Source organism: Malaclemys terrapin, chromosome 5, assembly GCF_027887155.1.
Source record: "Malaclemys terrapin pileata isolate rMalTer1 chromosome 5, rMalTer1.hap1, whole genome shotgun sequence".
NCBI classification, from domain to species: Eukaryota; Metazoa; Chordata; order Testudines; family Emydidae; genus Malaclemys; species Malaclemys terrapin.
The window spans coordinates 13,727,510-13,750,984 of NC_071509.1; the positions used below are offsets into that span (position 1 = coordinate 13,727,510).

Genomic DNA, 23,475 nt, shown 5'->3' on the forward strand with positions numbered 1-23,475 from the left:
GTAAGCTCACTGACAGCAACAGGACTGACTGCTTGTACGCTTAAAGTTAGAGTCATGCTAAGTACCTTGCTGAATCAGGGCTTTAGGGAGGAGATCACAATAGAGAAAATTGTGCAGAGTGGTACACAGGGTTTAAACTATGTGACCAAGATTAAATTTCCCCCTCCTTGACTTAAAAGGCAAGTTACTGGGCACAATACAGGAGGAGCTAGATGAAATTCTCTGGCCTGTGATATGAAGGAATCAAACTAGATGATTTAATGGTCTCTTCTGGCATTAAAAATCTATGGAAAAGTATCAGAAAGAAATCACCTGGAAACGAGTTGCATTATGCAGTGAAATAGCGAAAGCTGTATTTGTTACAACAGGCCTCCAGACGCCTTTTCCCGAACGACACTGCTGTGCTCGTCCCGACAGTATGAAATGAGTGGCATATATTTAAATGGTCTCTGAACAGAGTCATGTTCACTAGTAGCACTGAAAATCAGATGCACTTTTTATGGCTGGAGAAGTGTTAACACTGACACCGTGACCAAATGCCAGTAATCTGCAACAGAAATTCCCCTGTAGCACCCTTTTCATCTCCTGCCTTACAATGTTGTACACAGCATTACTAGGTGCTGTTACACAGCTGAGACACCTTCCTCTAGAGCGGGCTCCATTCAGTGGCCTGTGGAAGTGATCCCATAATTTGTACACACTTTAATTTTGCTTTGGGATGAAGAAGGGTTAAGAAATGCAAGACACCAGGATTTCGTTGCCATTAATGGTTTCAATAGCAAACATCAATTAGGATCCAAGTAACCTCATACCTCTTCCATAACACCCCATTTCATGACCACACACTCCCTGTGTAAGGCCCCAAGGCTGCAATACACGGCCAGCAGGCAGACAGTTGCACTGGCCCATGCACAACACACTGCAGGATTGGGGACACTGTTTAACCTGGAGAAAACGCCCACATGATGAAGAATGATACCCAAGCGTACCTAGTCTTTTCTTTTAAGTAAAATATAAACTCTGCTGAGAGGTTTTAATCCGTAAGGGCCGCTTTTTGCAAACCTGATGCTCAGTCGCGCTTACTCCTGCGCCGAGCTGCCAACCTTGCTCTGAGACTTTTAGGGATGTTTATGGAAAAAAAATCAGGGAAGTTGCTTAGATCATCAGTAAATGCCAAAGGTGTGAAGCCAAATACAGATGGGGGTTTGGGGGTAGCACCTTGACCGCTTGGGCTGCATTTTAGATGCACTTCTGCACATGTGAGAGTAAACAGGACCTCTCCCTCCACTCCCTGTCTATGGCCAAGGGGGAGGCCTGGGTGCCTTGCACCCCTCGGTTGCACCCTTGATCCAACCCCCAAAGAGGGAGACGGGGAGGACTGCCCTAGGAAAGCTGTCCTCCTATGCTGCTTAGGGCTCTTAATTACCCTGGCCAGTTCTGGGCCTGAACCTTCTTCCCAAGATGATCTTCCTCCTCTTCCCCCTCCTCTGTCATGTTCCTGCTCTCTTCCTCTGTTGCCTCCTCCTGCCCCTCCAGATTCTCCTCTCCCCGAGACTGCGCAGTGAGGGTGTGATAGGAGACAAGTTGCAGTGATTGTCAGTGGGGGCTGGGGCACTGCTGGATTCACCGCCCAAGCCACAGGCAGTGTGTTATGCTCTAACTGCCCCGGGCACACCCTGCTGGAGCACTCATTACTCAGCGCGCATTAGCGTTGTCCAGCCGGGCCCACCTGGGGCAACTGGAGCACAACACGCAGCCTGTGGCTTGGGCAGTAAACCCAGCAGTGCCCCAACTCATTCAGAATGGCTCACCTCTTATCAGACCCTCACCGTGCAGTCGGTGTATGCACCACAGGGTTGTGGTGAAGAGCGCCCCCAGCTGCCACGGCACTATTCACTGTGCTCCTCGGACCTCAGTGGTGGTGAGTGACCCGTATGCACGCGCGCGCACACACACGAAATACGCGTGCACTGGCAAAATTAGTTGATTTAAGCCTGAATTACGAATTTCGTAATTACATATAAAATCGTGAAGATTATGGAAAATTCGGGAGGGCGAGAATCTCTGCACAGCACGTTTCCTCACAAGTATGCCACACATAACGAGCAGGGCTGCAGAATTGAGTTTAAATTACTTGTGTACATCTCAGACAAATTTTGTTCTGAAGAGATGAATGAAGCAATGCTGCCACCTGGTGGATGATCTCATAACTACGGATATCACTTTTTTTTTTTAAATAAGTGTAATTTAAGTCAGGGTAAAAGCAATCCAGCTTCTTACTGGGAGTTGAAATATACAAGTTTTCTGTTTTATTTTATTTGACCAACAAAAGCTCATCTGACTAACCCCTTTTTGAGCTATACAACAGTAAAAACAAAAATTCTCTTCTTAAAATTAAATCACTGCCCGAAGCTCTATGGCTGTGTCTGCAGCGCAGATGGGAAGTGGAATTCCCCGCTCACGGGGATGTACACGGGCTAGCTTTGATTGAGCTAGCGCACTAAGAAAAGGACTCTGGCTGCAGCAGCACAGACAGCGATTCAGACGAGACGCCCGAGTGTGTACCTATGATCTCAGGCGGGATCGTACCCTGGCAGCTAGCCCATACCGCCACGGCCACAGGGCCACGTTTAGCAAACTAGCTTGTGTACGTCTACAGGAGCTGGCAATCGCACTCCCCAGCTGCTATGCAGACGTACCCTACACATCACAGCCCCACTTGTGACTTCATAGCCACTGTAAACCTTTATACAAATAAGGGTGAGATTTTCTTTAAAAGCACCTAAAAGTCTACATAGCTTTTGTGTCTGTTGGGATGAGATTCTTTTACCAATAGTTTTACCAGTGCAGCCCCCAGCATGGATGCTGTTATACTGGCACAGCTTATTCCCTTCTGCACGGGAATAGCTATGCGGGTACAGGCACCGTTACAGTAGTATAAACTGTTTCCACCCTAGGGGGATTGGACCACTGGAACTACCCCGGTGAAGTTACAGCCCTACAGCATGCGTGCAGAAAAGCCCTCGTAGGGGCACAAGTCACGCCAACTCTCAATGGGGCTTCGATGCTTTTGAAAAATCCCACCCAAAGAGTCCATCAACGTTGCGATGAGGAGCTCCTACCTGAAGCAGCACAAAGAGCATTAAAAAAAGATTAGGATCTAGTTCTCCTAATGAAGTTACAGTGCTGTAAAGTCATTGGCATCGATGAACACCAATGTAATTGACATCTCACCACTCAAGATACTCAAGTATTTGCTACCTTTAAGCATGAGAGTAGCACCCTGTTATTTCCATGTTTAAAATTAGGCAAGGGTTTATGTATCTCACTGAATTAGGATCTTAGGACTCATCTGGACTAGAAAGTTTTGCTGTTTTAACTATATTGGGATAGTTAAAGTGACAAAAACCCATCTGGGGTGTACACAGTTTTACACCAGGATAAGCACACTTATGCCAGGATAATGTATTCCAATTCAGGAAGCAAAATATACCATTCCTAACCAAAAGAGTTATACCAGTATAATTTCGTGGACTCATAGATTCTAATGCTGGAAGGAACCATTGTGATCATCTCGACTGACCTCCTGCATTACACTGGCCAAAGAACTTCCCCTAAGTAATTCCTAGAACAGATCTTTAAAAAAAGAAAAAAGAAAAGAAAAGAAAACACCCAATCTTGATTTCTAAATTGTCAGTGATGGAAAGTCCACCACGACCCTTGGTAAATTGTTCCAATGATTTATTACTCACACTGTTAACAACTGACGCCTTATTTCCAATGTAGACCAGACCTCAGGAACTCAGTAATTTTTTAATATGAGAGATTACCTGGTATCATTTTTATAGCTGTGTTCACTTCGTTCCACTTGTGGACCTTGTCAAACTTCCAGTCCAATATGAAATTCCCATTGTCTGTCACCACGGGACCCTAGGCAAAAAGTGGTGCTGTTAACTACCTTGCAAGGATTTTTTTTTTTTTTTTTTTTTTTTTTAAACTCAGGCACAAAGTTGGCCACCCTTACAGTTTCCATTAGAAATAAATGTCTCAAACAGAACATTTAAAATAAAGAAAATTGCTGTTATTCAACTATCACTGCCCCACTCATTGTTTTGCACCAGGTGGGGAGAACGACAACAACAAAAAACAAACACAGAGCTATCCAGTTTACATCAAAGCATGTGGGGCTGTGGACTATGGAAAGCACCTAGACACCTTGGTGAATGTGGGACTAAAAATGTATGTACCTTTGAGATGAACCTGCTCCCACTGTTGTCAATGGCAAAATTCCTACTGGCTTCAGCAGTGCAAGGATAAAATGCTATTACATGGTGTTTAGTCATATTCTACACAGAGGCTGGAAGACACAGCCCTTAATTAACCAATTTAAGTATGATAAGGGGATGCTTTTCATAGAGTGACCCATTTGGTACCCTAAAAGAGTCTGTCCTAGGCCGTTAGAAGAGCTTCAATGCAAAACACCACCACTATTAATAATACTTATACCAAAAGGTACTAATGACGACTATGAGAGGAGTCTTGGAAGCAAGGATAATCCCTTCATCAAGGCCAACGGACATGCTGAGTACTTTCTCGGGCTCAACAGAAAGAGCAAACAAGTCCCTTCATGTAGTAAAAACAGCGAGAGGCTGCGGCAGAAGACCTCATGACAGGTCAGTGCTAACCCTTGTGGAGGGGTTGCCCAGTTTTCAAACATGGGTGCTAGCATTTTGGTTTGCCGGAGAAGTGTGATCCTGAGGGGAAGAAGATGGACAGATCTTCTTGGGCACAGAGCTCTTTGGAGCAGCTGACTTGGGCATTCCGAAAGACGCCACCTGCTGCTGCGTTCAGGGTAACAGGACTTTATTTATAAGAAATGTCCACAAACAAGATGACTTCAAGAATAGACCTGACTCATCTCACAATTTCTCATCCTAATGGAAACAAGCCTGCAAGGCACCAAATACTGGTGAACCGATCAGGCCAAATGAGAAACAATACATGATATTAAGCACTAGATTGCTCTTTTAATCCTCACTCACTAATTCTCACAAAGCACCTGTTAAGTAGGCAAGTATTTTACAGATGAAGAAAGAGAGGACCAAAGAAGATAGGTGATATTCCCAGAGTTGCACAGTTGAGTCAACGGTAGATCCTAGGAGTTTGGCACAGATCAGGGCTTAAATTCAGCCGGAGCCATCCAGAGCAGAGCCGGTAAATATTTTCAAGCCCACAGGAGCCCTGGGACACCCATTGAGGGGCTGAAGCCTCAAGCCACCTGCCAAGGGGCTGCCCCGACACACACATGCTGACCTGCAGCTGAAGCCCGGAGCCCTGAATGGGGCAAGGAGCGGGGGGGCCCTCCAGGAAGCCCTGGCACAGATTAACCGAAGTGCTGTAGGAACAAAGTACTTTGGAAATTCATCTCTTAGCAGTCTTATGAAAATAGTACTAGCATTGCCAGGGTGCTCCTGTCCATTGGATTTCTATCGATACGTCACAGCTGAGAAGGTCAAAGAAGCTGCGTATTCGAGCGGAAAGCTGTGCAATCCCTTATGCAAAGAATCCTATGGAACTGAATATTCAAAAAGTCATTATTCTGAGTTTGCCCATAAGGTAAGTATTAAAACCTAGAGCGCGATTTTTCCAAGTGCTTTGTAGAGAGACCTGTGGAATTAGCACCACAAACAGCAAAGGAAAGTCACATGGTGAAACTCACAGCACGCCACTTGGAAACATTTATTTCTCAATATGTAAAGATTTGTCTGTATGGCAACAGGCAGAGCTGACTGTTATATCCACTGTCCAAAAATCTGGTTGTCTGAAAGAGTGAGAGAATAGAGATGTCTCAGGGTTGATTTTTCAAACAAACAGTTGAGGATACAAGTTTTGTGACGTGACTTTACTCTTGGAGGAAATCAGAATGAGGAGTTCTGACCAGCAAAGGAGAGCAAAACATTCCAATACAGTCTTAATTTCTTAGCAATAGACTAACTGCATGCCTAATGGTCCTTTCTAGTTTACTGCTTTGGAGAGTGACTGTGAGGACATCTGCAGTCTATGAAAGGAAACAGACAGAGGACATTAAACCTCTTCATCACCATGTTCCCACTGGGGCTGAGAGACCCTGCTTGGCCTGAAGGTGAAGAAAGACACACCAGTCATACCTGACCTTCCTGAACCCTAAGCACTACGGGATTCCCCATCAGTGCTCTCTGGGAGCTTGTCACTCATACACACCATAAGAAGATGGATACTACTCAAAAGTCACAGAACAATAAAAAACCTAGGGCCTAATCCACAGCCTACTCAGCCAGTGGAAGGACTCCTATCGCCTTCATCTGAGACTGGATTAGGCCCTTCAGAGCAATACTACATCCATGAGCAACATTCCTCACGGATGCATTAGAACAGCCCCATGATCAAAACTTTGGATCTCCCAGGACTGTGGCCAGGATGATGTTATTAACCTATGGCTGTCAGAGAAAGATTTTTACTGTATTTTGGTAACAGCAACCTTCTTCCTAATACACCCAGAATAACATTTAAGAACTACCACATACAATCTCGGTCCTCCCAGCAGAGAGGTAGAGAAGAAGGAGAATACAAGGGTTAGTGCATTAGCCTGGGACTTGGGAGACATATGTTCAATGCCCTGCTCCATCAGACTTCCTGGGTGATCCTGGGCCAGGCCTCTCTGTGCCTCAACTCCCCATCTGTACAATGGGGATAAAAGTACTTAAAGAAACAGATTTCTGCAAAGGTAAAAACAGGGACTTACATTTTCAAGATTTTTGAGTATCTCCCTTTCCAGGTGCCCAATTTAGAATTGTAAAAATGTAAGGCTGGAAGGCACCTCCAAAGATCATCTAGACCAGCCTCCTGCGCTAAGGCGGGACCATGTAAACCTACACTATTCCTGACAGGTGTTTGCCCAACCTGTTCTTAAAAACCTCTCATGATGGGGGCTCCACCACCTCTCCTGAAAGCCTGTTCCAGTGCTTAACACTTATAGTTAGAAAGTTTTCATAACATCTAACCTACATCTCCCTTTCCGCAGATTAAGTCCAGTACTTCTTGTCCTACCTTCAGTGGACATGGAGAACAATTGACCACCAAGCTCTTTATAAAAGCCCTTCACATATTTGAAGACTTATCAGGTTGCCTCCCTCAGTCTTCTTTTCTCAAGACTAAACATACCCAGTTTTTTTAACCTTTCCTCAGAGGTGATGTTTTATACACCTTTTTACCATTTGTATTGCTCTCCTCTGGACTCTCTCCAATTTGTCCACATCTTTGTTAAAGTGTGGTGCCCAGGACTGGACATAGTATGCCAGCTGAGGCTTCACCAATGTTGAGTAGAGCAAGACAGTTACTTCCCACGTATTAGATACAACACTCCTGTTAATACACCCCATAATATTAGCCCTTTTCACAACTGCATCATGCTGATTCATATTTAATTTGTGATCCCTTAGAACCCCCAGATCCCCTTCAACAGTACTACTGCCTAGCCAATTACACCCCATTTTGTTGTTGTGCTTTTGATTTTTCCTTCCTAAGTGAAGTACTCCGCACTTGGCTTTACTGAATATCATCTTGTTGAACTCAGATCAGTTGTCCACTTTGTCAAGGTCATTTCGAATTTTAATCCTGTCCTCCAAAGGGCTTGCCACTGTTCCTAGCTTGGTGTCAGCTGCAAATTTTATAACCATATTCTCCACTCCATTAGCCAAGTCATTAATGAAAATAGTGAGTAGTACAGGACCCCACTAGATACAGACTCCCAATTTGACAGCAAAACATCAATAACTCTTTGAGTGTGTAAAAAGCAACAGAGGGTCCTGTGGCACCTCTGTTGCTTTTTACAGATTCAGACTAACACGGCTACCCCTCTGATCTTTGAGTGTGGTATTTCAACTAGTTGTGCACCCACCTTACAGAGTTTTCATCTAGACCTCATTTCCCTAGTTTGCTTATGAGAATGTCATGTGGGACTGTGCCAGAAGCCTCACTAAAATCAAGATACATCTAGTTTACTGCCTCCTTCCTAATCACTAGGCCAGTAATGCTGTCAAAGAAGGAAATTAGGTTGGTTTGGCATGATTTGTTCTTTACAAATCCATGCTGGCTATTCCTTATTACCCTTTTATCCAATAAGTGCTTACAAATTGATTGATTAATAATTTGTTCCAGTACTTTTCCAGGTATTGAAATAAAGTTGATTGGTCTGTAATTCCCTGAGACCTCACCCGTCCTCCACAAGGTCTCGAAGATAATTACTAATGATTGCAAAATTGTTTCAGAGAGTTCCTTAATTACACTAGGATGAATTTCATCGGGCCCTGCCTATTTGAGTACATCTAACTCGTCTAAATATTCTTTAACCTGTTTCCCCCCCCCCAATTTGGCTTCCCTATTATTCCTTCTCCCTTTTGGTTAATATTCATTGTGTTAAGTATCTGGTCACCATTAACCTTGTTAGTGAATAATGAAACAAAATGGGCATTAAACACCTCAGCCTTCCTGATGTCATCCGTTATTAGCTCTCTTTCCTCATTAAATAGAGGACGTACACTTTCCTTCATCTTTCTCTTGCTCCGAATGTATTTAAAGAACCTCTTCTTATTGCCTTTTAGGTCTCTTGCTAGATGTAACTCATTTTGTGCCTTAACCTTTCTGATTTTGTCCCTACATACTTGTGCTATTCTTTTGTACTCCTCTGAGCAATTTGTCCATATTTTCACTTTTTAATAGGATTCTTTGTTGATTTTCAGGTCATTAAAGAGCTCCTGATGGAGCCATCTTGGCCTCTTACTAGTCTTCCTACTTTTCCTTCTTAGTAGGATAGTTTGCTGTTGTGCATACTGTCTGAGAAACTGTGAGCCCTCTAGAGCTCCTTTTTCCTCTAAGATTTCCTTCCCATGGGACCTTGCCTACCTGTTCTCTAAGTTAGTTCAAGTCTGCTTTTTTGAAGTCCAATGTCCTTATTCTGCTGCTCTCACTCCTTTCTTTCCTTAGAATCTTGAAATCTATCACTTCATGATCACTTTCATCCAAATTGCCTGGAATCTTCCGATTCACAACCCATTCCTCCATTAGTCAGAATCAAGTCTAAAATGGCTGTGCCCAGTTCCGCCGCTTTCTGAAACAAAATGTTGCCCCCAATATATTCCAGAAATGCATGGAGCATACATTGTGTTTTGCTGTCTCACGTGAGACACTGTAAAAGGGCCTGAGTTTCAGAAGGGGATGCTCAGCAAGTAGATGTCCAAAGTCACTAGCCACTTTGGAAATTTTAAGCCAAGAGGTTTTTTGTTCTTTTATGAATATTCAAAAGCACAAACCGTATATTCACACACACATTATCCGTCACATTTCTGTTTTGCCACCCGCCACGCACACCCACGTGGGGGGAGCCGTCTTCTTCAGAGACCTTTGATCATACTGACCGCTTTCCGAACAGCCATCCTCAGCTCAGCAACGCCACCAAACTTCCTGGTCAGTGCTTTGGTGACTGGGACATAAGCCATTGGGATGACTTCAATGGGGATTCCTTTCTTCCATTGCTCCCCAAGGTTCTTAGAATTTTTTCTACAGGAAATTGGTTTTAAACGGGATTAATATTAATATTACAGCACCTAAAATATAATAAAATAACAATAATACATTTAATAATACTACTACATAATAAATAACAATAATACACTCACATATAAAGCCCCAAAGGGCACAACATCCAAGTCCTTTAGGGGGAAATTCAGAGGAGCAGCAGAAAGCCTACTGTTCCATTCAAATCCTCCTCAAGCCTTTTTTGAGACAGATTCATAGATCTTAAGGCCACATGGGATCATTAGATCATCTAGCTTGACCTCCTGTATAGCACAGGCCACAGGAGTTCATCCAGTTACCACCCAGAACTTGTGCAGAAAGACTGCAGGTTAATTTTCTATTATCCTACAGATGTAAGCAGAGGGGGAAGTTAGCCCAAGGGCAGATGACGATGCCCAGCCAAGTTGAAAAGCTGGCCAGGCAGCTGGGCGTACCCACTCCCAAAGACACGGGTACAGATAAATTCTGAAGCGAGCGCGTTCTGCAATTTGGAAACTCTGGGGTTTTGCAAATTAAAAAACAAAAGTCAAATTCAATTCATGAGGTGTCAGTAGAGCTGGGCTTACTTAGGCCTGGTCCTGCTCCCATTGACATCAAGGGCCAAGCGCTCACTGACAGTGTTGGAAGCAAAATAATGCGCTCACTCAGTGAATGAACTCACATATTTAACTATGACTGAATCTGGCCCTCTGTCTCCACCTTGTGGGAATGAAGTGCAGTACATATTTTACCTGTAGTCGGCAACAACGACGAAGCATTTTGCATAGCCTGCAACTATCTTTTCCTGTGTCAAGCACCCTCTGTGAAGAAAATTAAGAAGTAAACACGTTAAACTGGCCTTGTCATGCTTGGTGGGCCCAAAGGATGACAGTATCCCTCACATTCTCCCCACTCATTCTGGAGGTTGTTTCACCCCCTCTCCCTTCCCGTAAACCTAATGTAAATTAGTGCTTGAGAAGGTACCAGAATGATTACCGTGGTCACTGGGGAGATGGCAATTAGCCAAGCATACTAACAAGCAGAGTCTCTGGCCAAAGGGGACTTAGCACAGAGACCCATGACCCAGGACATAGAAGACTGCTCTCTTTCAACCTCTACAGGTGGTCCAATCAGGCCCAGCGTGAGGCACAGTGATGGACAGGCCAATATTACTATGCCTGCTGTGTGGATACCCAGGGTTGTCAGCCTGACACCCTTCGAAGCACTGAATTCACATGGAATCCCAAAAACACAAATCTGCTCCTGACCGATCTGCGTGAAAGGATTAAGAAGTCCCCATGAACTTTAGCCAAGCCCCAAAGCAATCACGGCTTGTATCACTAGATGGCGATGCTGCTCCTACTTTCACCCCCTACTGCCTTCTGGATACTGGATAATAAGATCTTTGGGTCAGGGATTGTCTCTCACTAAGTTTTTAGACAGCGCTACACACAGTGGGGCCCTGATTTCAATTTAGACCTCTCTGTGCTATCATAACAGAAACATTTCTAACAACACAAGTAGTTTAATCTATTTGTTTAAGCCTGGCTGCAGCATTGCAGCCGTAAGCAGATACAAGAAGGCACTGCTTACCCGCCACCTTTGATAAGGCTGAGGTCAGAGTCCACCTCGTCAGCTCCGTCAATGGCGACATCGAGCTGTGGGAAAAGAAAACATGGCTTGGAAACCTTGGGAAACAAATGTGCTTGTCATGAAAACTGTCATGAAGCAGGCACCTGCTGTTTGCACAGCTGCACTCAGCCCCACAACTCATGCATCCGCTAAGAGCTGCCCACATCTTACTGCACAGAAAAGTATCCTAATGCCAACAGCTGGTCTGATACTACATGGAGACTCTAGTCAACACCAAACTGAAACAAAACACTGTTGGAAACAATCCCTGATTTCTAGATGGCTTGTTGAGTACACTGAAAACTAGCTCTGGGTAGACTCAAGGCCAGATGGCTCAAAACAAGTGTCTCTTGAAAACAATTACACACAGATACGCAGCCACCGATAAACAGCAGGCAGCCAGCAAGTCCAGCTATAACCTACCACCCCACGGCAAGCTGCTGATCTGGTCTAGTCTTGTTAGACAAGCAGGGACAGTATGTGAATGGGAAACTCCCAGAGAAAATGCCGGCCCTGCAGGAAGTGGTGGCGGTGGTGACTCAGCAGCTAGCACTGTTCACTCCAGGTCAGTGCTGAACTGACACACAGCATGAGGCAGGGAGGCTGGGCTGCTAAAGGTGCCACTGAACCTTTACCCAGGGAGTGGTTGTTAGCCCCCGTGTCCTGGCCAAATTCCAACATGCAATGTCTGGCCCTTCTAGTTTACTTCATTTTGTGTTTGTTCAGGATTAGGGAGTGGATTTAGTGCTCATGAAATCGAGGGGTCAAACAAATCTGCCAGAATCTGACAGAACAAGCTTCCTGCAGCTCAGGTACTGGACCTCCACTCTAACCTGCACACCTTTTAGTGCATCCCTGGCTCTCTCCTGAGCACAGACCCTCAGTCGGTCTGCGGTTCTGCAACGTGAGCAACCTAGGACTAAAACACAGCAGGCTTCTTTCCACCTGTGCCCTAGCTCACAATCCAAACCCGGGTCCCGAGAGCCGAAAGGGGAGGGCGTTATCTCAACACACCAGCCAGATCCTTTCTGCAGAAGAAGGTATCGAGGCTCCGCAGATACAGAAGTGATTTCATTTCTGCAGTTCCCTTACCTCCGGGTGCCTGTCCAGGTCACTTAGGTTTAGACCATTCTGGAGGATCAACTGACGTGCCTACACAATGAAAACAACACAAACATTGTGTCGATAATTAAAAGATTCTCTAAAAGCTGCACAACCAGTTCAAACTCCTTTTGCTGGTGTCCCAGCTCCACAGTCTGACCGAAGAGATGGCTTGGGGTCTCCAGTCTTAGCTTCCAAAGGCATCTTGTCCTGCAGCAGGAGCAGAAGCAGGAGATCCAAGTAACAAGGAGAAGTCTCCTTTGCTAGTTAGCGACTGGCATTCTGTAACAACAGGTATTACCACTCCTTTGAATTGAGCCGGGCTGTACATTAGGATTCCTGGTTCCTCCTCCAGCAGGGCACCATCAGTTCCCATTGACTTCAGTGGGAGTTACTTAAATCCTACAAGATCGTGAAAACACTAGATTCCTGGGTTCTACATTTGTCTCTTCCACAAACTAACCCACTGTGTGACCTTGGACAAGTTGCTTTCTCTCTCTGTGCTTCAGTTCACCCCCCTCTGTGCAATGGGAATAGTAATATTCACCCCACAGAAGTGCAGGGAGGTTTAACAGTTGGAAAATGCTTTTTGTTGCTGCATGGAAAATCATTTTTCTTTTAAAAGAGACATTGGGGAGGGAAACCCAACTTCCCTGACAAAGACTGGGGAAGTCTCCCGATTCTGCCACGCTTTGCAACGATGAGTCTAATCCCCCCTAACGAAGAGTGGCTTTTTGTCCCCTGTACTGGCTAGACTGTATAGAGATTTAGGAGTCTGCCACTATCCCTTTAATTCAAGCAGAAGAGGTTCCCGCTTATAGACCCAACAGTGTCAGGTTCAATCCCCATCCAGGGGAGTGTTATAGCAAGTTGCATTACCTGAGCCAAATTCATCCCTAATATAACTTCGGTCAAGTCAAAAGCTCCGGGCATACTTTTGAGTATTGAGCCCCCCCGCAGTCTGAACTATTGCTGACATGTCCTTCTATTTAATTTTTGTTCTTTTGTACCGAGGCTAAGACACATCTTTAAAGAGTTCCCTGATTTTACTCTCTGTTTACTCAAATCTTTAATATTAAGTGAGGTTTTCCTTTAAACATTCTAGGCCATATCCTGATGAAGCAAAAGAGGTAGCGGAGTTCCACTTAAGTCAATGGAGCTACATCAACTGAGGACCCGGATCTCTGTATTTGCCGTGCATGCAGGTCTCAGGAAACGACAGCATTTGGGAGTTATTCGCTCCAATAGGATGGGGAGGCTGGGTTCACAGAGTCATAAGCAAGTGCAGAGTTCTCATGACCAAGAGATAAAGCATCAGTAACAATATGGCTCCTGCACATAAGTCAAGGATTAGAACAGGGGTAGGCAACCTATGGCACACATGCCGAAGGCAGCACGCGAGCTGATTTTCAGTGGCACTCACCACTGCCCGGGTCCTGGCGGTTCTGCATTTTAATTTAATTTTAAATGAAGCATCTTAAACATTTTTAAAACCTTATTTATTTTACATACAACAATAGTTTAGTTATATAGAATAGACTTATAGAAAGAGACCTTCTAAAAACGTTAAAATGTATGACTGGCACGCGAAGCCTTAAATTAGAGTGAATAAATGAAGACTCGACACACCACTTCTGAAAGGTTGCCGACCCCTGGATTAGAATGAGACTTTCACTATAGGTACACGAAGAAGGTTTTCTAAGTGTAGCAGGACAGACATGGAACTGCCCAGCACTTGGAATCTCACTGACACGCAGCCGGCTTTGGTTCTACAACTGCTTTAACTAGGCGGAACCCAGAGCTCTCCTCGGTATTAGACGGAAACCTACAGTTTGTTGCCAAGAAACAGCCCCGTTGCTAGGTTATAACCCCCTGGGTGGCTATCCAGATGATCAGTACATGCACAACTCCAGAGGAAAGGGACACACATACACAGGGCTGGTTTCCAATCTCATATACACAGGTTTGGCTCCACTGATTTCGATGGATTTACACCAGTGTTGGGATGGGTGGGTTTGATTCAGGCCCACTGACACTGATTCTCCTCTGCCTTACATCTCATGCAGTTATGTACCCATGGGGGAAGTGGAAGTAAGATGCTGCCACACTGATCTGGTGGGGTTTAGTGCTTTCTTTGCATAGGTGCCAGGCAGCCAGGGAAAATCTGTCCCCACGTCTCCAGGTGTCAGACCCCCGACCTGAACAGGCTCCTCAGTACGCACCTAGTTACAAACCTAGTGTCCAGGAACCTGCCAAACATTTTTTATTGTTATCAAACTCCATTGGGGTGAATGGTAGTGATCATTTCATAACAGATCTGAATTTAACTACACACATAGGGCCAAATTGGCTCCTATAACAACTCTCCTGGAGTCAATGGATACACACCAGGCACGAATCCCATCCTGCAGGGCTTTCTCCTGGCATTTACCCTTATAAATCCCCAAAGCAATCCCTTCATCTTGAAGGAACAGGGTAGGGGAAACAGGAGTCAGCTTCTCCATCCCTACTTCTCTATGCTAGATAACTCCTATACTAACTCCTTAGCCATCCATAGCCAGGAAGCAGAAAGGAGAGTTTTGTATAAAAATATGATGGTACAACATTTAAAGTAGTGCCTAGAGTCCCCCAACTGAATTTGGGGCCCCATTACATTAGGCACTGTACATACACACAGAAAGAGACACTCCCTGCCCTGAAGAGCTTGCAGTCGAAAGAGACAACACAGACAAAGTGTGGTGAGGGGAAACTGAGGCACAATGGGGCAAAGTGACATACTCAAGGTCACACAATCGGTCAGTAGCCAAGCTGGGAACAGAACCCAGGTCTCCTGACTCCCAGTCCAGGGCTCTATTGGCTAGACCTCCTTAACATATGCATATTAGCATCTGGGTAACAGTGAAAAAGAAACGCCTATGGTAAAAGACAAGTGAATTGAACTTAGAATATTGTGCCAAGTGGAAGGACTACATTAGTATAATTAGTTTTCACCTAATATTGTAAAAGAATTATCTTGTCTCAGTGCAACCTGCATGGTAAGGCCAGCTAAGAATTGCAACAGGCCCATGCAAGCCTTACTGTCCTCTTCCCATTTTCTCCAGGCAGTCATGTGACACAGCATGCTTTCTCCCGTGAGCAGGGTCTGCACTAGATTCAGCTACAACTGTTCAACATGGTTCATGTGGGTAAGCAGAGAGCAATAAGAAAAGTTCCATCACCGACACTGGAACGAACACGGAGAACTACAGCATGTGTCTCCTACAATTCAGAAAGTTCTTGCTCCTCACCAATGAAAGGCCAATTTTCCCAACTGTAATGTTCCACCTAAAACCACAGTGCAGCCACTTACAGCCATGCTTCACACTGGTGTACTGAAGAAGGCTGTCAATTAATTTCAATTAATTGTCACTGTGAAGAACTAATATGGTTGAGGTCAAAAGAAATTTACCCGTGTTTCTAGTTAGATCATATACAGACAGGACAAGCGTCAATGTTACCATTTTAGGGAAATTAAAGAGACAATATCAATTAATAAATAAAGTCACTTCCGTCTGAATTTTTTTTCAAATACACTGTTGCATACAACACCCTAGATCACTCCAAATGAAAGATTACAGAAGATGCATTTTTCTTTCTTTTTTTAAATAATTACTTTGTGCTTTTGGCAGCATTTTGTGTATACAGTTTATATTTCACTCTTTCAATGAACATTATTATTAATTATTTGTATTACAGTAGCATGATTGTGTCCCCACTCTTGCTAGGTGCTGAATGTGACACATCTTGCAATGATGATGAGTATTGGTAAATTCCAAGCTTTCAATAGAGACCTCACATGCTACATTTTATGGATAAATACTATGAAAAGAGTGTATTACGTATAATGAGTTTATCAGATCTGAGACAGGAGTTTCTCATAACAAACAGTGAACCCTTTGCTAGTTGGCACCAATGGGTCTCTGTGTCACACAGAACACACACATAGCAAGAGACTGCCCCTGTCCCAAAGAGCTTGCGATGCAGACAAGACAGACAGAGGGTGGGAAGGAAAACAGAGGCAACAAGAGGTGCAGTAACTTCCGCAAGGTCTCGGAGCAGGTCAGAACCAGGAATAGAACTTGAGTCTCCTGACTTCTAGTCCAGTGACCTATCCACTGGGCCACACTGCTTCTGCCAATGGTCTGTTGCCCTTCCTGTCTCATGAACTTGCCTGATGATATCACTCTCGTGCCATGTTCTAAAGGGGAAGGGGAAGCACATTGTGGAAGAACATGCCTGTGTATTCCCATTTCGTTATTAAGGAAAGGGAGGCACAGAGCAACAAACATGATTTGCCTAAAGTCACACAGGAACTCTGTGGCAGAGTCAGGAACAGAACCCAGTTCTCCTGACACCCAGTCCCAGTGCTTCCACAAGACCTTTCTTCCTCTCTCCGAAAACATCTCACAGCTCTACAGCTAAGCTGGTATAAAGCATGTTCCCATAAAAGGTTGCACAGCAAGGGACAAATTAAGCTGATTTCTTTTCAGGAGCTCCATGTGCAAGCCAGCTACGTGTACTTCCATATCCTCTTGTGCATGTGGTCCCACCCGTGCAGCTGTTGTCTGAAACGCAACACCATAAGCTTCTCAAAAGGTGCATGGGTTTGTTGTGAATCTCAACTCAGGGCAATGACTATCCATCACCCCACTTGAAGTCATGGCCATGAATCTGCGCTGTAATCTAGCAAAGTTCTCCTTTAACTAATTGGGGTTTTGAGCAGCTTTACAGTACCAGTTAATTCAGAAACTGCCCTAGAGTTTCCATAGACTGATAGAATGTAACCCCAAGTGTCTTAACCATAAGAAAGGGCCCTGAAGGGGAGAATATTTTTTACCTGAAAAGATGTTGGGATGCAGACAATATTCAGATTCTCCTGTTTAACTCTCTCAGCTGTAGGAAGAAGCAGAAGCATTAGTTTGCTCAACGAACAATAGAGCTAGGGGAAAGTGCAATAAGTTTCACTTTAAGAAACTTTAGTTCAAACAGCCTCTTCGAAACATTCCAGTTACTTGGGCTTACCTGTATTTGCAAAGAAGAGTCAGGCACAAACTACAAACAAGTGTCATCCTGTGCTGGATAAACTGTAGCTTCTGGTGACAATCATGTTTAAACAACTTCTCTGGGTCAGCCTATGATGAAAAGGCTAATGACCCATCTCATATCGGAGCAGTAGAGCAAGCAAGAATTGTGCCCAGTCAGTAAAGAATAATTCATCACCTAGGGAATTAAATCCTATATTATACACATTTTACTGCACTCCTTGTAAACAAGAGAGCTTTAGCTGAATAATAGCAGCTGTCTGAAAGATTTTGCTGCCTCAGGGCCTCATATCATGTATAATAAAATGCATTTAAATATATAGTAGGGGAATGACTAATGGAGCAAAATCCAGTATTTCCATTAAAAGAATTAAATGTTTCGTCCCTCCGTGTAACCTGAAAAGATGAACATCTATTATTAAGTTAATAGATGTTATTATGGACATATTAAGATAATTCCCTAATAATTTTTTTCACAAAATGCTATGTTTCAAATTTAGGCAAATCCAACAGCCTGACTGAGTGAACATGGGTAAGTGCTATCTAACGGCAACAGGTGATGCAGGCAAACTCCTCCCGTTCTGATCATTCAGAAAGCCCAGCTTTTGGCACCCCACTCCTCAGCAGCCTTGAAGGCCAATAGTGCTTTATAAATGTATTCATGGCTCAAAGATTTGGTGTGAAGCAGAGCAGTTCTGATATTGAGCCACAAAACCTGGAAGCAGAGCATCCAATTCCTAAAATACCTCACAAGTATTAAAAACTAACACAAACTCCACCCTGGAACCAACAAGATGCAAACAATGTACACAAGTGAGCATCTCCTCGATCTTAACGGTGACTTTTGCTCTCTCCCATCTTCTATTATCAGTTGTGCTGTTAGGTCTCCACTTCGGTCTCGATCTTGCAAACAGCACTTGCGCACGTGCATAATCCCACTGAAGTTCAGTCAATAGATAGTGCCACCAATACTACTGCAAGTCACCAAGGAGTGAGTATTCAGAGTCCTGATGGGCAGAACATTCCAAACTCTCATTTGGAACAGAGGGGACCTTATGCTGCTGAGCTAACAAACAAAAACACAAACAGAGCTTGTCTAGCAGTCCCAGTTTCCCACAGTGGGCTGTTCTGTTTTAAATGGGAGGCCAATAAGAGACAGCTTATTGTCCACATTTTGTTGCCAAGATGAACTGCGTTCTAGAATTAACCATGTTGCAAGTCCCTCCCCTCAAGAACAAGGGGCAGACCTGAGCTGACTGACTCAAAAAGGTTCTTCGGTGCTTGATGAGCATATCTGACCTAAGGCTGAAAATGAGCCCGGGCCTCCTGCCCTTTGTTAACCCATGGAACGCTACTTGTAGCGCACGCTGCACCTTGGGGAGACGCAGCTGTATAATTAGACTTGTGCCCACTTGCTAAAGGGTTGCATTACTCTAATAGTTCGCCTATACACAGTACTTTATGGGACAAACTCTGCCCTGATTTTCATCCAGTACAATCAATGGAATCGCAGGACATATGAATTACAGCAGGATTTAATGCCACATCTTCAAAGCACCATTGAAACATTAGCCTTCCCGACATCTGAGAGATGAGGGAGTAAGTAACATTACCCCGATTTTACAAATGAGTCAACTGCTGAAGAATGGGCCAGTCCCTTAACCTAAGACACACTGTGGGTTAGTGGCAGAGCTGGAATTAGACCTTTAGCTCCAACCTGAGCACAATTCAGGAGACTGATCTGTCTGGCAACAGCAGAGAAGAGCTCAAGTCTAATAAAAGCTACAGACCAACAAACTCATTAATTCTTGGTGATGGCCTTTACAATGAAACTGAGGCACAAGGACAGGGTTTACTTTCTGCCTAAGATCAGATGTGCTGACCAATCAACACATCCAAGGTTTTTAATTGCAAGTCAGCTGTTTATCCAGCAAGCAGGCAGGCATTACATTTCACCTCTCCAGACTAGCGTTCCAATTAGCTGGGGCCGCTGGAGCAGAGGATTTTCCTTTGGATGGAACCAACATTATTACCATACCTAGTCGATGGACAGCAGGGACAATTGTAGAGCCGCTTCCAATTCCAAGGACTTGGTTATTCTGCAAACCAGAAAAAGAGAGAAGAATGTTTTCATAGCACATTACGGAAGGCTCCAGTACAGGGAGACCATATGTCCCGTTTTGGCTCAGCCAGTCCCCTTTTTAAGCTCTGTCCCAGGTGTCCTGACTTTTTTGCTAAAACTGGGCATTTGTGCCATTTGCTCTTGCAGCAGGTCTCAGGTGACAAACTCTCAAGAGCAAATGGGACAACTGACTGTTTTAGCAAAAAGATTGGGGCAATGGCGTCCCATTTTAAGTTGAGGGAAATATGGTCACCCTACTCCAACAGAATATTTTCTTTGCTTCTGCTATCAGAGTCTGCACAACTCCTGCAGAAGGATCCCTGCTCAGTGATTAAACTGATACACGAAGTCTCCCTTGCTTACTTCAGACGGGGAAAGAAAAATACCGCTCTAGAGCGAGCAGGGAAACCAGCTTGTCTTTATGGTACAGCATTACCAGGAATTCTAAGTAACATACCAGATCCTAAAGGTCGGATACTCTGTATATTTATCTAGGGCCTGATTTTAAAAGGCACTGAACACACACAGCTCCCATTGGTTTGGATGGACTTGTGGGTACTTTGCACTTCTGAAACCCAGGCCCATAATGTCTAGGAAAAACTAGGAGGACTGTCCCATTCGGAGCATACAGGAGCCTGACTAATCCTTCAAAGAAGTAGGGAAAAGTCAACTCCAAAAACATGATAGTCCTTTGGATGAAGGGATATAAATGTGTAGATCACAGAGGGGTTAAGGATGCCTGGGAAACACTTCCCACAATACTAGCATTGAAAATCTTCCTGAGGCTTGGGATAAAGACTCGCTCATAAAATGTTTCATTTTAACCCCGGGTTTGTGATGCAGCACCTTCCTTTAAACTAGCATCTCTGTTTGCAAACCCTGGTTCTGAAGTAGAGCAGTTCTCCGCCTCCTGTAAACATCCAGCAGATGTGCCTCTTCTCCCCCACCCACACCAGAGAAACTGACTAACAGTGCAGCTTCTCTGTCTGCCTATTACTCTGCAGGATAGTTGCAGCCTTCAGAGGTTGCCACAGCAGGGGAGGAAGTTGAAACAACCATTTGATGTTGTGTTTCAAGGAAACCACAACGTGAAATACTGTTGCTGGGAACAATATCGCTCGTAAACAGTCCTGCTGCCCAAAGCCAGAAATGCAAGAACGTATACCCTGAAGCAGAGTAGCAGGCCACCCCATCCCTCACACCCAGAAGGCAGATCCTGTCTGCTCTGTAGATACATGGTGTAACTGAGTCCAAGTCCTGCTCCACAATAGCTCCCTGATGCATTTAAAACAGGATTTTAGTCTTTCAGCATAGATGAGTTTTAATCCATAGCTCTGGGTTTTCCAGGATGGTAGCCTGGTTTAGGAGCATGTTTAAGACCATTCAGTCTCATCTCCACATTTCTGTATTATACGATTAGACACACTGGGAGGTGGAGAGGATGGGTACTACCATGTTGCAATGGCATTCTCCGCACTGTGGATCCACTTCTTCTATTTACCTATCACCTGGGCATTTAAGTGTTGATGGGACCTAACTGCATCCCATGCATACTTCTGTGCTGTTCATATAGGAGCAACTTCCTCAGCCAGCACACAAAGCTTCAGTTCACTTGCAGAACTGTGCTAGTCCAGAAAAAGAATCACAAAAACGTTAGCTCAAAGATTTTACTACAGGAGACCCTAAGAGTTACAAACGCCTCGGGAATGGAGGTTGTTCGTACCTCTGAAATGTTCGTAACTCTGAACAAAATGTTTATGGTTGTTCTTTCAAAAGTTTACAACTGAACATTGACTTAATACAGCTTTGAAACTTTACTGTGCAGAAGAAAAATGCCGCTTTCCCTTTATTTTTTAGTAGTTTACATTTAACACAGTACTGCATTGTACTTGCTTTTTTTTGTTTGTTTGTTTGTCTCTGCTGCTGACTGATTGTGTATTTCCGATTCCAAAGGAAGTGTGTGGTTGACTGGTCAGTTCATAACTCTGGTGTTCGTAACTCTGAGATTCTACTGTATTTAGTCACATTCCCCAAATAAGTTCAGCTACAAGTTGCCACTGCTTGGTCCTTACATATTATCTAATGTACAGTTTAATGTTTCCGAGGCCTGGTCTACACTAAAAAGTCAGATCGACCCAACTATGTTGCTCAGAGTTATGAAAAATCCACACGCATAAGTGACATAGCTAAGCCAACCTAACCCTCAGTGCAGAATTCTTTCATTGACGTAGCTACCGCCTCTCAGAGATGGGAGAACCCCTACCATCACTGCAATGAGTATCTACACTGAATCACCACAGCAGCGCAGCTGCAACTGTGCCGCTGTAGCGTTTCAAGGTTAGACAAACCTTATACCACTGAATTACACATCAAGCAACCTCCTGTGGCTGATGCTTTGACTGGAGTTGAACAGCTCTGGATGGAGCTAGCTTGCTTTGGCTAGTGGGAGCATTGTTGCAGTGTAAGCCTGATTGAGAAGGAAAAGGGTAAAGCAGATCATACCTCAGAGGGGTTAAGGACTTAACTGGCCCCTTAAGTGACACTGACAAAAAATTTAACTCTTTAAATCTGGCCCAAGTTTGGGAGCTCCCACATTATCCCAGCTCACCCCCACCGGAGATTCCTCTGCAAAAGGAGTCATCGCAGACAATTACACCTGTATGGTCCCAGTGGTGCCAGCGACGCCACAAAAATGGAAGAGACTAGGTCTCCTAAGTTCTTCTCTACTCCTGCTGGGGGTGGGTCGTGTGAGGCCAACACAGAAGTAGTTGCAATCCTCCCAGGGAAGATCAAGGTCAAGAACAGGAGGAGGAGGAGACAGACAGGGAGCTCCAGCCCACCGACAACAATCTAGGTAAGACAAGACATGTATGGTCTTCTCTAGACTAGAGCTATGCCTTCACCGCCCCCCCAAAAAGTGTGCTTTTAAAGCAGGATAACTAATGTGCATTAGCTACATTGCTGTAAAAGCCCAGTGGAGCCAAGGCACTTGTAGTTTTTACCACGATGTAGGTAGGTGAGGTGAACAACAGGTAAGGGTAGGGTATAGTGTTAATAGTGAAGACAGAACCAGCATCTTCCGAGTCCTAGACTAACATGTTAACTGCTTAGTGGGCCGTTAACATTAAACTGTTGGAGTTGAACATGTGTTAAGGCACACTGCTCTGTCTACACCAGGTTGTTAGCATGTGTTAGCTAACACCTTCCAAATCCTAGGGCTGGTCTACACTAGGAACTTACTCTGGTGTAGCTATGTCTCTGAGGGGTGTGAAAAATCCAACCTACCTACCCCCTGAATTTCTTCCATTGAATTAGCGATTGCCTTTCGAGGAGGTAGATTACCTACACTGCTGGGAGAACCCATCATGTCGGTGTAGGTAGTGTCTACTCTGAAGCAGTACAGCAACACAACTGTAGTGTTTCAAGTGTAGACAAGCCCCTAGTCTAGACAAGAACTAAGAAAGGAAAAACTGGGAAATCACAAAGGATCCCATTCTCCAACAAAGGCCTGAAACAAGGGGGAAATGTGCTGAAATAAAGTGTACAAATCCCAGAGAGATTTATTAAAGCTTTCTTTGTCTCACTTCCCCATCTGTAAAACAGGGATAATACTTTATCTCCCATCCTTTGTCTGTCTTGTCTGTTTGACTGCAATGTTGCTGTAGACATGTTGGTCCTAGGACATGAGAGAGAGAGGTGGTAGGTGCAGTAATATCTTTTACTGGACCAACTTCTATTGGTGGAAGGGACAAATTTAAAGCTTTACAGAGCACATCTTCAGGTCTGGAGAAAGTAATCAGAGTGTCTCAGCTAAATGTAAGATAGGATAGATTATTAAGCATAAGGGTTCACACATGCTGAATTAGACCACTTAAATGCAGTAGGCAACTGAGGGTTAGCAGACAGTAGGGTGTTTTGGCAGGGTCTGGTGCTACTTTGAGTTGGTGT

The 23,475-nt window shown here is 44.3% G+C and overlaps 1 protein-coding gene across 1 annotated transcript in view; it reads right to left on the reverse strand.

Moving 5' to 3' along the window:
• The window catches only part of RPIA (ribose 5-phosphate isomerase A), a 30,430-nt gene that overhangs the window by 3,170 nt on the left and 3,785 nt on the right, over positions 1-23,475 (reverse strand). Inside the window, exons 2-8 of the mRNA XM_054030112.1 lie at positions 19,444-19,504; positions 17,201-17,256; positions 12,316-12,375; positions 11,185-11,249; positions 10,344-10,412; positions 9,453-9,594; positions 3,831-3,930 (exon numbers count right to left, since the gene is read on the reverse strand). Coding sequence (XP_053886087.1) covers positions 3,831-3,930; positions 9,453-9,594; positions 10,344-10,412; positions 11,185-11,249; positions 12,316-12,375; positions 17,201-17,256; positions 19,444-19,504 — 553 coding nt within the window. The remainder of the gene's footprint in view (positions 1-3,830; positions 3,931-9,452; positions 9,595-10,343; positions 10,413-11,184; positions 11,250-12,315; positions 12,376-17,200; positions 17,257-19,443; positions 19,505-23,475) is intronic.